This window comes from Platalea leucorodia (assembly GCF_965183815.1).
Source record: "Platalea leucorodia genome assembly, chromosome: 4".
NCBI classification, from domain to species: Eukaryota; Metazoa; Chordata; class Aves; order Pelecaniformes; family Threskiornithidae; genus Platalea; species Platalea leucorodia.
The window spans coordinates 114,348,938-114,362,528 of NC_138826.1; the positions used below are offsets into that span (position 1 = coordinate 114,348,938).

Below are 13,591 nucleotides of genomic sequence, written 5' to 3' on the forward strand. Positions count from 1 at the left end.
AAAGTGCATGCATACTTACCTCTTCTGAAAGGTTACGCCATTCCCTCCTGAGCATGTTATTGTGGTAATGCAAGTGCGGCTCTGCATACTTCACACTCTCCAAGTTTGAGTTGAGTTTCTCCCAGAAGCCTTTGGAGTTTTGGAACTGCAAAGTATTGCAGGGAAAGCATGAATAACAGGCTGCACTCTTAAAGAAATCCCTAATCACCCTCCCACTAAGTGATTGGAAAGAACTGTGATTCACGTAGATTCATAACAATCTAAGTGAAAAAAGTTAAACAAAAGCAGCTACACTATTTTTTTCCAGTACTTTAATTTCCTTGATTTGATGGCAGGGGTGGCACTTACTTAAATGTGAGGTCAAGATTTGGTGCCTGTAATGCAGATACTTTGCCACCTTAGGATCCTTTTAAGTCACTGGGAAGAAATGAGTACTTCTAGGTCATAATTCACCTGACCTATTTCAGATGTTTGGGATGGGATGGGAGGAACTGCACCACAGACTACACTGGCCGTATTGTCTAGACTTCCGCTGGCTGTAAAAGGAGCCTTAGGCAACTGACTTACATGTAAATGTTTACATTTGGTCAAATAAATCCCATTCCGGGTTTCTAGTAGTTCTAAATAAAGGAACACTGTAATGACCCCAGCACAGCGGCAGGCTGCCGCTATTTTCAAGCTCCATTAATACTTAGATTGCAAACATCCATTTGCCAACCTCAAGTAACAGTGCCTCATCCCAGAAAAGAAACAAAATCCAATCATTTTCATAGCAATTCTAAAGCCTTTGACTAATACTGAAATTAATTTAAACTCAGCTGTGAACAGACAGGAGGGGAAAAACCCAAACAAACACACACTGGTTTCCTGAGCTAGTTCTTGGACTACGTATAAAGATTTGAAGCCACTGTTTATAAAAGGGGAGTGATGTGATCATTGCTGAGGAAGAGATGAGATTAAGGCAATTCTTTTTGGCAGTTTTAAAAAACAAGAGATGGTACTAGCTGTTCTTGCCCCTCTTTATATACATTTACATTTCCATACAGACACTACAGTAGTGACATTTGAAGGAAGAGAAGTTTGAGTTCACAATATTCCTCCGTCTTGCATGAACATGTTGGATTTTGCTCTCTCTCCCCCCCTACTTTTTCTACAACGACAATAACTTTAGAAGAAAACATCAGAAGCCTTTAAAACCACTTCCTACTATAAACTACAATTTGCCAAGGAAAATAAATTGCAGAGACTCAATCCTGCCAGCCACTTCCCTGTTGCTGCCAGTGCCGATTGTCACTTTATTGTTGTAGCTGCAGCAGAGAAAAATAAATCTCCTTTTTGCTTCATGTTAGTTATATTTAGCAGCTGGGAACTAGGAGTGCATATGGCACCATATGTTCACCCTGCTGGAGCTAACTGACAAGATCTACAACCTACTACTGCAGTATGTTGCCTAAATGTTACCAGTATGAAATCAGAGAAATACCAAGAATATAGTGTAAGGGTATCATCTAGTGACCAATTTATGCAACTGCAATAGCACCACCACTGCAAAACTGCATTCAGGCCACACTGGATTTTGTTTGATGTGTGGCAGGGGGAAAGCAAGCCAGCAAGTTTCTTTCATACACTGAGTCTGTCACAGGAAGTGGTAGACTTCAGAATTAAAAGCAGACACCACTGAAAACCTGCACTGTATTAGTCCTCATTAAAAAGTTTAAAATAAGGGATTATTTTAATTAAATCTTATTTCTTGAGGATCATCAGGGCAAGGACTAGAAAGAGAAGGCTTCTTCATCTTAGGTGGTGTTCATTTTGCAGACATTTCTGGACAGTCAGGAATTAACACCTAAGCATGAACACCTGGAAGACATTGTACTACCAGAAGTCAAAGCAAATCCTTACCAGGTTGTAATCCGTGAAAAGCTCTCATGGAGCCTTTCAAAAGTAGTGTTGTTTTCACTGAAGACAAAGAGAGCTCTCTGCTATACCCCTCTGAAAGGATGCAGGGTGCCAATGACCTTTAAGAGGTGCATGTGCTCTCCCTGGGAACTGTAGTGCTACATCTCCCCAGCAGCGAAGGTATTCAGAGAGCCGCGTAACTAACTACGTAGCTGCACAGGCAGCTACTCCTTAAAACATCACTCTTCACCCCAGTGGCTGCGCACAGCATGACGGAGAGGCCGCCTTTTCCTGTGCTGATCTAACTGCTTGCACTACACATCTTCGCTCTTCTCCTGGACCTCCTCCTGTTTTCTTCCCTTCTTCCTCCTGCCCCTTCCTCCTCCCCTTCTGATCAAGCCTATTCGCACCCCTTCAAGTTTGGCTTCTGTGTTTAAAAAGGGGGGCGGGGGAACAGACTCTTATTTATTAAGGTCCTTATGTAAAGCTTTTTTGACAATCGGACTCTGACTGTTCCCCCTTTCTCACACACTGTCTCAATATCTCTTGCTGAACAGGAATTTAGTGATACAAATACACCTGTTACCCAAATAGCACAATTTTTTTGTGAATATGCACATAGCCCTCCCGAAGGCTCTCAACAATTCATGGGCTTGAGAACTCCAAAAAGCTTCTCAAAGCAACAATTCGCCATTGTTTCTGTGAAATGCCATAAAATCTTTGCAAAAGAAATACTACTTACAGGACCAGATTTGTCACCAGGGTCTGACTTGCGATGCCAACAACACACACCAACTGAAACCCCAACAACGGACCAGCTGAACTCCAGCTATGGTGGGTTTGTGTCACTGGTGTGGTGCAAAGCAGCCAAAGCACTAAACCTTACCCTGTGTATTATCATCTTTGTCCTCACTCAAGAGTCAGAGCAATTTGCAGTCAAAAGTAGCAGGAAATATTTGTCTTTAGTTCAACTCTGACCTTTTCAATCTGTTTAGGTTTCAGACAGAAATAGGAAATGAGTTCCACAACCAGGAAGTATAGCTGCTAAAGGCATTTGCCCCCAGGGGCTTGAGGTTCAATCTCAGACAAATTAAAGGCCTGCTAACTCTGACCTCAGTGAGTTACAGGGATTATCTATCAACAAATTTTCTCAAGATCTGATTTTCCCAGGTGTCCCAGCTCTCAAGGCAGCCTTCCCAAGCAAAGCATGCAAAGCCCGATTCCCTGACAGCAGTCACATGAATCTGTAGCAGCACAGCTGTAATGCAGTGTTGCAGAGTGAGCAAGCAGTGGGTAATTTCACTGATTTTAAAAGATTTTGTGAATGCTGAAGCTTTATGAGTTTATTATAAGCACTGGGGAGGAAACAGACTCTCACCTCTTTAAAGTGCTATGTGAAACAATATTGTCATGTATCCAGAGTCTACTCCCATGTGTTGCTGGTACTGTTGGGTTCAAGCTCTGACTCTTCCCATTAGCCCTCCACAAGCAGCTGCTTATTAAAAGCCTTTCAGATTTTATAGGGGAACACCTAGGAAAATTTCAAGTATTTCTCTAAACTGGAGCTGAGGGAGTGGAACGGAAGACGGGAAGAATCATTCATGTTGTTTTCAATGGAAAGTACAATTTCCTACCCAAACAGCACGTGTTCTCCCATCCAGCTCACCGCCTTTTCCAGGCTGTGCAAGAATTTGTCTAGATTTAAGTAGCCAAAGCCCTGACATCAGTGCAATCACAGGATGCTCTGGACAAAACAAAGTGACAGGGTCACGAACCACTGGTACCAATGGCAGCACAATGAAATATCCCTCAAAGTGGGTATACGTAGAGATATGTAGAAATCCTACACATCTGTCACACCAAGGTTACCTCCAGCTAATGAAGTCATAAAATGAAGAGGTATCAATCAAATCTAACAAGAATTAATTCTTGGAGGACCTTCCCTGTTGAATGGAAGAAGTCTCTTCAGGAAAGGGGAAAAAAAAATACATATATCTTTCAGCTAGTAAACATCAGTCTGAATAGCTGGTATTTTAGTAAATGCCTAAGACATTTCAAACAGGGCAATTACCTGTTCACCCCTATTTCTGGATAGGGCTGTGGGGACACTGCTTCATTAGTATTCAGCACACCCCCACTCCACAAAAAAACCCCTCCTAACCTGCAAATATGAATGTGGTTTTATACTGGAACTTACCTCTAACACAGGTAGAGAAATAATGTCTGTTGCACATGTTACTCCAGGGATAATCTATGAATACAGACAAGAATATAAATCATTTAGCATAAAACATGGGCCTGTTTGGGTATCTAAGTGAATCTCCATTACCCATTTCCTTTGTGAAACTAGCTAGCTAGCTAAAACTGTACATTCAGTTTTGCCAAAAAGAGATATGGAAGATGTTTCTCTCATTCATCTCATTTAAAAAAAAGACAACATATTAGAACAGTGTCAGATCAGAGAAATTAAAATAAGCTATTTGCTCTAACTGTAGGGTCTTCCCTAAAGTTATTTTACTTCTGCAAACTTACTCATAAATTGTAACTCCACTGATACTGTTTGTCTTGGAAATAACTGCATGATTTTGCTGGTTAAATATATTTTGTATTCATTATAAACCTCATATGATAAGCAATAAATTACTACCTCATTATGAAAACTGAGAGATTTAATCATCCATTCCATTATAGAAGCTATTCTTGTTTCATAGATGCTTTTATTTGTTCACAAAAAATAGGACTCATGGAAAACACCACTGTACAAAATAAAATGAGCATAAAGCACAGATATGGATTTAGAGCATGTCTATGAAAAGGTAAGGCATACAAGCTAAAGGTTGTATTAACGGAGAAGAAATAGACTCCCTCTAGCTATTAATTAAAGCACCAGCTGTTATCTTACCCCAATCCAGTCAAGCAGTGACGTGTAGGGCAAAAGTTTATCCAGGTTGTGAGTTTCTGGACACATTCTGCAGTACAGGGAGGCTGAATGCAATGTAAAAACATTTAAAAGGGCAAGATTGTATAAACTGTCAGTTAAAAAGAGTAGGCTTCACAGTCAGTTCCTTATCTAACACTTTTTTAGGGACAAATCCTGCTGCCGTCTCTGAAGCGGCTTCCTCCGTGGTGGAACTGGTCCCATTCTGTGCACAAAAGGAGGAAGAGAAGTCCAGATGGCTGGAGGGCCGGGTCAGCTGCTTGGCTACAGCTCAGCGCTGCAGGGGTCCTTTGTACAAAGGCTCAGGGCACAGGACATGCACTGACTAGGCTGAGGAATCAGCTATTAGAAGAGAATATCATGATATGCCAAATCCTTATGAAAAAATGGTTTGCGCTGGCCTAGAGGAGATTTGTTCCTCTGCTCTCATCTCAATTATTTACATCCCAGATATCCAAGACGGGAGCCAGATGGAGAATTTGCACTCCAATGACCTAAAATAACAATAAATCTATTTGTCCCACTAGACAGAAAAATGCATTTGAAAAGTTTTACTGCCAATCTGATTTAGGAGATCTGTGTATCTTCGAAACTACTGACGCTGTCTCTAACACCACAAAATGCAAGTCAGTTAACATAAATCATAACCAAAAAGTTTGGAAAGAAGAGATTCAGTTTGTGACATTGTGGCTTCTCCTTAAGTCACAACTAGGGTATGCAGGAAAATTCAGCATGCAGGAAGAGAAATACCTACCAATGATAAATTCTTGAATGGGGTCAAAAGAATGACATGTTGACAGGTTCTCAGAAATCCACCGAATAATCTGTCAGAATGAGAACAGAGGAGTTGGTCACATCTCTCTGTTTAAGCATGTGTTGTAAGAGACTGTAGAAACTTTCGTTTTGGTAGTAACACTCTGCATGAAGTAGTGATACAGAGATAAATGTTTTCAGGACAGCCTTGAACAATAGAGCAGTTTGGGCAGCCCAGCTGATGAGCCTCTTGGCACTGCCAAAAGGTACATGTGAATCAGGACTTTTCTTTGGCTGATATCATTCATGCCCTGACCCTGCTCTGTATAAGACATCAGTCACTGAAAAAACTTAAGAGGAGGGTCCTTTCCCACCTGCATTTCCAAGCCTTCTGTGTGTCGGAAGTGCAACAGAGCACAATGTAGAGCTGCCAATCTCTCGCTGTCTCGTTTGCTGTTCTGTAGAAACTGTAGTAAGGCACTGTCACTGATGCTCACAGCATACATACTTCCTATGTGGCAATCCAAGACTGTTGACACGAGTGGGGATCGGATGGAGCAGTTTTGCAACACGTCAATTCTTGCATCCTCACCTGAAGAACATTGGTTTGAAAATAAAGAGGACTAAGAACATAAAATTTGGCTGCTACCAGTATTTCTCTTAAGACTCCCAGGTCCCCAGCAGTAAGAAACTGCCTGCCTCTTGTACTAGCTGCCCTGGTATTATGCTGAAGAGGGGAAGGAATGGTGCTGGCTGGGTAAAGGAAGTAAATGAGGAACACAGTCCATACTCAGTTCTCTCCTTCCCTGCTGCCAAAGCAGAGAAGGTGTACAGACCTGAGGCTCACAATGCTGATACAAGACAAATCAGAGTACGTAGGACGGAACAGAGAAGGGCACAAGGCTAGTAATAGAGATTCAACACTAGAATTAGCACCTAGGCATATTGGTACAGTTCAGAACTGCTCACATGCAGAATCATGACACAAACTTGCATTGGTGGATCTCTTACCATCAATCCCAATGGCTGGAACAGAAAGGTTCTGTTCTATGATTACTGACTGAAGCATCAGATCAAAACCACTTTATTTATGCTAGTACTAAGGCTGACCACGACAGTACTGTATAGTAGGATTCCAGACCCTTTGCATCAGAGAAATCAGGCCCACCATACCACAGTGATGCTTTCCACTCATTTCTAGCAGAATAGTATTTCATTATGTATATACAACAGGTATTAGCTTCCTGTGATGCTGCCCCTGCACCAGTTCCCACTACTTACCTCTCCTTCACCCAGTCAGAAGAGCAGATTTCTGTTTTCAAACAAAGGCCCCCCACTTCCAAAAATAACCCACTTCCCATAAAGACATGTTTGTTGGAAATGAAATAACATGCCTCTCAGATGAGACTCTAAATCAAATTGCATCAGCCTGATCAGGTGAAGGAAACACAGATTTCCTCTCCCCACACCCTCCAAACACACACATTTAGAACAACTCAATTGGAGGAAGGAAATGTAAAATCAAATTTACATCTCCATGTGAAATTTGAGAACAGTGGAGGATGGAGAAGCATGTGCAAAGATGGGGGAAGGGAAACTACGAAACCAAGGCAAAAAATTTCAAATTCAGTGAAAGGTCTTCTTCCATTTCATAACAAGCTAGAAGTATGTAATAGATGAAGTATGAAGTGTCACTTCAGATTCTCTCTTTAAAATGGAAAGTGGCAAAAATACCACTCTTATTTTTTCAATCTCTCCCCTTCTTCTTCAGAACACTGTGCAATAAAGCAAACATTGAGAAATACAAGTTTCACGTAAAGAGATTTGAACAAGTTTCCACTACAACAATAAAACCACTTCAAGCAGCAGTCTTACTATACCTGTCAGAAATAAACTATAGCACAGCAGGTCAGGATGCTGAATATTCAGGAGGTGCAGGAACTGGCCAGGCAAATAAGCAGCCACATAATAGTCTATTTAAAGAAATAACAGTGGTCAATTTAGCACTTGTTCACCTATTTGCTTTAAGAGGCTGTTGCACATGATTCTCATCTTGGTACACTTCTCTCTGATGGAATTGATTATATCTAGGAAATATAAAAGGAGTTAATTAAAAGCTGCTGTTGTATTAACACAGGAAACACTAGCAATACATTTGGGTTTACAGGGGAGGATTCAAGAGGCTTGAGACACTCAAGAACTCAGCAGCTGATCTCCAGAGCAGATTCTGAGGCAATTTCAGAGGAAGTTGCTTACTAACAGTGAGGTATTGCAGTATCAAATGCCAAATATAAAAGTTAAGCAACAAAAAGCAGCAAAATAACACAACTACTTAAAGTCAAGAAAAAACAAAATCCTTTCCTTCTAGAGAAGGGTTAGCCATTTGTCTCCCTACTGGGGACAGAGACTGGCAGTCACACAGGGAAGTAACACAAGTAACCTACCAAGATTCATAAAAGCCACTTCCTTCAATCGATGAGATTCTCTTCGTTCTAGAGAAACTGTAAAAGTTTTGTTGTAACCTGAGGAAAAATAATACTACTTTTAAAAAACCCAAACAATAAACACCATCTGTTACAAGCCAAGTATGACTTTATAGCTAGAAACTTCAGCAGTGCCAACACACCCAAATAGAGATATTTTAGACTGTTTTACAGGCTTGTCTGCACAGATGGATTTACTTCATCCTAAACAGAGTTGCTGCATACTTAGTAGACCTGCACCCACACAATGCAGTTCTTTAGTACGCGGAAAATGGCCATGCACTGCACAGCCTATGTTCATGTTTAAAGAAACATTCCATCCCAGAGCAAGCTTGTGTAAAAATACCTCCCCCCCAAAAAAACCCAAACACAAACCCTTAGCATAGCTGTGCTTCACATTTTGGTGGTCTTTCATCTGCTTTAAAGAATTTCCAGTTTGTTTATCTGCATGTCCTATTGCTGTAACTTAGTTCAGCTCTGTCTAAACATAGGCTAACTTCAGACCTGCCGTGTTTGCATGGGCTTTGCATCAGCACAGCTGCTATTTTATTCTAGACTTGCACCGTACTACTTCTGGCATCCAGTAAGAGTGACATAGAGCCCTCAAACTTCCTCAATCTCTGAGAAAAGCTGAAGATTAAAATAATTAAGGAGACAATGACTGGCCTCCAAATGTCCATGCTGCAGTATCCTAAAGGCTGAACGGTGTCATGATCAGGATGCTACTTAATACTGCATGAAAATTCAAGATGATAGATCCACAGTTCACAGGACCACCAAGGAAAAAAAAAAAATTGATCATGAGCCATGCTTCAGCCACTCATCCAGGACTTTGATTCCTGACACTAGCAGAGAGATATGCTTTATCTATGCTGCAAAAAAAGAAAAATGAGACCTCCAAGACCAACAGCAACACTACAGATGAAGGGGTATCTAAAACAAATAGTTTTTCACACAAGATACTGACTGAATTTTGCTTGCAGTGAGTCAGTATACTCATGATCACCACCCTGTTACTTGCCAACGCAAACACGTGAAAGCTAATACCAGCACTGCAGAATACACCGGCAACATCACGACTTTTGTGTTTATGGTACATGAAGTGACTGCTTTAACAGGGGGTGGGAAGCTTCCTTCCGAGTTTACAGATGCTGCAGCACAGACTGAACTCCTTATGTCTCCAAAATGTGGCTTATGGACCTGATATACTGCTGCTTCTGTGGATCACCTCAGGACCAGTCTTAAAATTCTCTCGTACGACTGATGAATCTTACATGAATCCACAAACGGCTCTGCACCAAACAACTCTGTTCCATGAAGGTCATTTCAGATGCAGCTGGTCAATGTCACCATATTTATCCTCAGTTTCTTCCTGGTACAGATAGGGATGTACAAGGGCCATGGTTGGCTCCAAGCAATGCAGCCACCCTTCAGCTACACACCAAGTACATCTGGGGAAATCAGCCCTTCACAGCAGTACAACGCAGAGTGCTGCCACACCCAGAATGGACTTTTCCAGTTTGTTAACGCCTTCAAGAGCACAAAAATGCAGTTCATTCAATCCCATAATGTTCCAGCAGCAAAGCCACATGTCAGTGCAGCTCTGACATATGAAAAGTTTCCTGACACACGAAAGCAAACAGTTTTAAAGTAAAACCGAGGTACGTTGTCCACTTGAACACAGTTACTCCATAATATGCAGCTTCTCAATTGAGAAATAACTAGCCTCTCTTCTCCATATATCAAATGAGAACGATCTTGCTAATGACAAGTTTTATTCTGATCAGAATAAAGCAGTGCTCTTTATTCTTGTCAAGAAAAAAAACAATAGGTCTTAAGAGCTAGAGCACCACTTACATAGCAACTATTTCTACAGTCAGTGGGTGTCGCACCTCTTGCTGTGAAAATGACATGTTGAACTGGAACTCTAAACAGACATTCCAGCTAAGAGCTGTTGGCTCTATTTCCCACACAAATGCCTGATGGCATAAGTACAACACACCTGCAAGCTCCCACAGATTTCATTGATGTTTGTGCTCAGCACGCCGGAAAGTCTGGCTAGAAATAAGGGACCAAATTAATAGCCACTCACGAGACCACTGGTTTGAAGTTACTCGTTCAGCATCAGGCAGGAAGTCTAGAGCAGGAAAGTCAACTTTGCAGCTAAAGGCAGCTGCTGTCTTTAAACACCAGCCACAGTAGTTTATTGTCAGGAGACTTTGGCAGTTACTCGTTTTGCAAGGCATTCTGTGACTCTTTCAGCAAAATGACATTCTCCAAAATAAAGCATAACTTAACAGGTTAATCTTACCTTTATGTAAAAAATATATGGAGTACATTATTTCATCAGGAATATCAGAGGCTAGACTACAACACACACACAAGCCTCCTAAAAAGACAAAAAAGGAAAAGAAAATTGACTTGTCCACCTGAATACCTAGACATCTTTACACTGCACAAAACTAAAGCAAGACAGTTTCAAATTAGAAGCTAAAAATAATCTCTCAAAAAAGGCACAGATAATAGAAATGTATATACATCTATCATTTACCTAGCAAAACACAAAATAAGAGAGAAGGGAGGAGGCAATACGGCACAATGGAAACCTGGGTTCTGACATGGCTAGTGCTTCTCTTTAGGAGAAGTACATGTTTAGCCCTTCCCAGCAAAAACCATGCTTGCAGCCAGAAAACTGATCAAGCCTTTCTCTCCACAGACTGCCTCAATCTCTAAATATTTTCTGTTCAGGGACTGTTAAATATGCACAAAACAACATAGTAAGACAGTTTGTTTGCTTGCTAAGTAATTTCGTATTGGCAGCAGCATGATACACTACTAGAGTTTTCTCACACTAGAAATGATAGTCACTTCTCCCCTTTCCAGCCCAAAGAGCCATTAATTCCTTTTTTAGGAGAAAAGTCAGTCCTTGGCACAAGCTTATTTCAGCCAAGGTACTCTGTGCAGGAATGCTCCCCCCTCCCAGCCTGATTCTAAATCAGACTGATACTGTTTTGACTCCACTGGATGGTAGCCCGCCCTCCGTCTCTTACAAAAACTTTAATCCACTTACTCGAATGCTTTGGCAAGCTGCTTTGGCATTCATGTTAGAAACAGCTTCCAAACCACATTATCCCAATACAGCTGGGAAAGCTGGGCCACAATTATGACCATTCACCTTTTACCTTTATTGAAAGTTTATCACTTAAAAGAAAAAAAAAAAAAAAAAAAAGGTAATACTAATACAGACACTGTTCTGTAAAAAAAAAATAAAGGTTTATATATACAAAGCATACAGAAAAAGGCACAGTATAGAAAAAGCCCAAGTACAAAAAAAGCACAGCTACCAAGGTATTTTCACTTGGTTAAATGCTTCATACTGCAGACCACAAGGCTGTACCATAGCTGTGATACCGATATGGCTGAGGCACTTCACACTTCTGCAGAAGGTAAAGACTTTCTTCCGAGATGCAATTTTTTTTCCTGCTTATTCTTAGCTGATTGAATATTGTTTGATACAGTTTTGCTTGGATATTTGAGTCATTTAGACAACAGACAGGGCATTTTGCTAGAGCACTTGGCATCTTTCAGATCATGCATAATTTTTAAAGTAGCAGCATCAGGACTCATGAGGAAGACTGGAAAAGCTCCAGCAACCCACAATGCTGTTTTATTATCAACAGCTCCCTTCCAACATTGCAAATTTCGTTCTTGTATGCTGGAGGCTAGTGTATACACTGTTCTGTAAATTGCACAACATGCAAGTGAGTCTGTTCAGATTGAAGTGGCTGTGGGTAATATATGCAAGCTGATCACAAAAACAGTGGCTATGGGGGACTATTAATAGGACATGCATCTTTCAACTCTAGGATACTGGTCCAAATGTCAAACTGAACTATGAACAATTGAAAATACCAAATGGTGCTTCATTAATACAGACAGAAACACCACAGTCTCAGATCAGCAATGTTACATCTGATACCATCTTGGCAATCCCATTAGAGCAGCCAGAGACTGAGAATATAAGACAAATTCCTTTCCTACCCTTACCAGTGCTCTCTGCAAATTAGAGCTGGCTTGTGCTGATGCAGGGAAAGCTTGTGACCTTACTGCACCTATATGGTAAGTGTTTCATGCGAAGGCAGAACCAGGTCTTCCACACTATCCATTTCAAAATCATTTGCAAACAGTAAGAGCTGTAGCTAAATGCCACAAGGTGAGAAAACTCGCAGGAAGATATATTTGGATGGACTCTTATCTTCTCAGAAATAAATGGGGAAAAAAGATCTCAACCACAACAAAGTAAAAAAAAGGAAGCATTTAAAAACTAAGTTCTACTCATACAGTGTAACAGCAAATTATTACATTCAGCAGAATTAGTGAAATAACAATTACAACTCTGCCACTTGGTAAATAAACATCATACCACTGGAATTGTAAGAATCACCTATCAAGAGATTAAGTTTTCCCTTGAAAACTTTAATTTCAAATTCCTCATTTCTGTTCATGGAGAAGCATAAGGCTGTACCAACATCTCAACATGGCATCAGAGTGCCACAATTCAAACACGACATTGCACCAGGGCATTTTGTCTAGTTGTACTGGCGTAGGAGCGACTTGCCTCACCTAACTTCAGCCATCCATACATCTCTCGTTTAGACTCCTCTACAGCAAATGAAGAAATATGGATAGAAGCAATCATCCTCTGGAGATGCTTATTTCTCTCTCTATATATAGTCCAGATGCTTAACTTTTAGGCAGGTAAAGTTAGGTGACGGTAATCCAGGGTTTATGTCATCTTCCCGCCTTCCTTTTTTTTTTTTTTTTTTTTTAATACCAAGCAAATTTAACTGAAAAATACTTCTAAAGTGCTAAAAGAAAACATAACAGCAAAGCGTTGCTTAAATAACCACTAAATTCTGGACACACCAAGTTAATTCTGAGACTAGAACTGCTTGATCTCAGCTAATCTAGAAATATATAGGGGTTTTTATCTGGAGACATTTTGTCTGTGCTGAGTATAAGGAACAGGGCTACTTTTCTTCTACTGCGGAAGTCTGAGAAAGGAAGAGTGATTTCATTCAGAGTTCACATCGGCAGTAGCCAATAACAGTTTTATTAAATGGGAAATTGCATGGAATATTCCATTTTGAATTTATGCCAATTATTCTTTACCAGAGATGTCCGAACAGTACAAATAGGGATACCGGCATTAATATCTGAAGCATGCTAGCTGTTCCACAGAAGGCATAATCTGCACCCCAAAGAGCTTGCAGTCCAGTTGTGTAAATCACCGCAAACAAGAGGCACAAAAGGGAACTTTAGTGTGATTACCCAGTGTTCTTTGACAACTAGATATGGTCTCAGTGCCAAAACCATTTGCTCCAAACTGTTAATTACTCAAAATGGGTTGTGCAAACTAATCCTCTGTTTCAAACAACATTCAATGAAAAGCCACATACAATAATCTCTCTTCGTATATGTAATTGTCATATTACGTGGTTTACATTAAGCACAATGA

General features: G+C 40.6%; 1 protein-coding gene across 1 annotated transcript in view; it reads right to left on the reverse strand.

The window, feature by feature from the left end:
- The window catches only part of GSAP (gamma-secretase activating protein), a 48,406-nt gene that overhangs the window by 16,719 nt on the left and 18,096 nt on the right, over window positions 1-13,591 (reverse strand). Inside the window, exons 13-20 of the mRNA XM_082309086.1 lie at window positions 10,385-10,462; window positions 8,035-8,112; window positions 7,471-7,563; window positions 5,965-6,182; window positions 5,592-5,661; window positions 4,802-4,884; window positions 4,097-4,150; window positions 20-145 (exon numbers count right to left, since the gene is read on the reverse strand). Coding sequence (XP_082165212.1) covers window positions 20-145; window positions 4,097-4,150; window positions 4,802-4,884; window positions 5,592-5,661; window positions 5,965-6,182; window positions 7,471-7,563; window positions 8,035-8,112; window positions 10,385-10,462 — 800 coding nt within the window. The remainder of the gene's footprint in view (window positions 1-19; window positions 146-4,096; window positions 4,151-4,801; window positions 4,885-5,591; window positions 5,662-5,964; window positions 6,183-7,470; window positions 7,564-8,034; window positions 8,113-10,384; window positions 10,463-13,591) is intronic.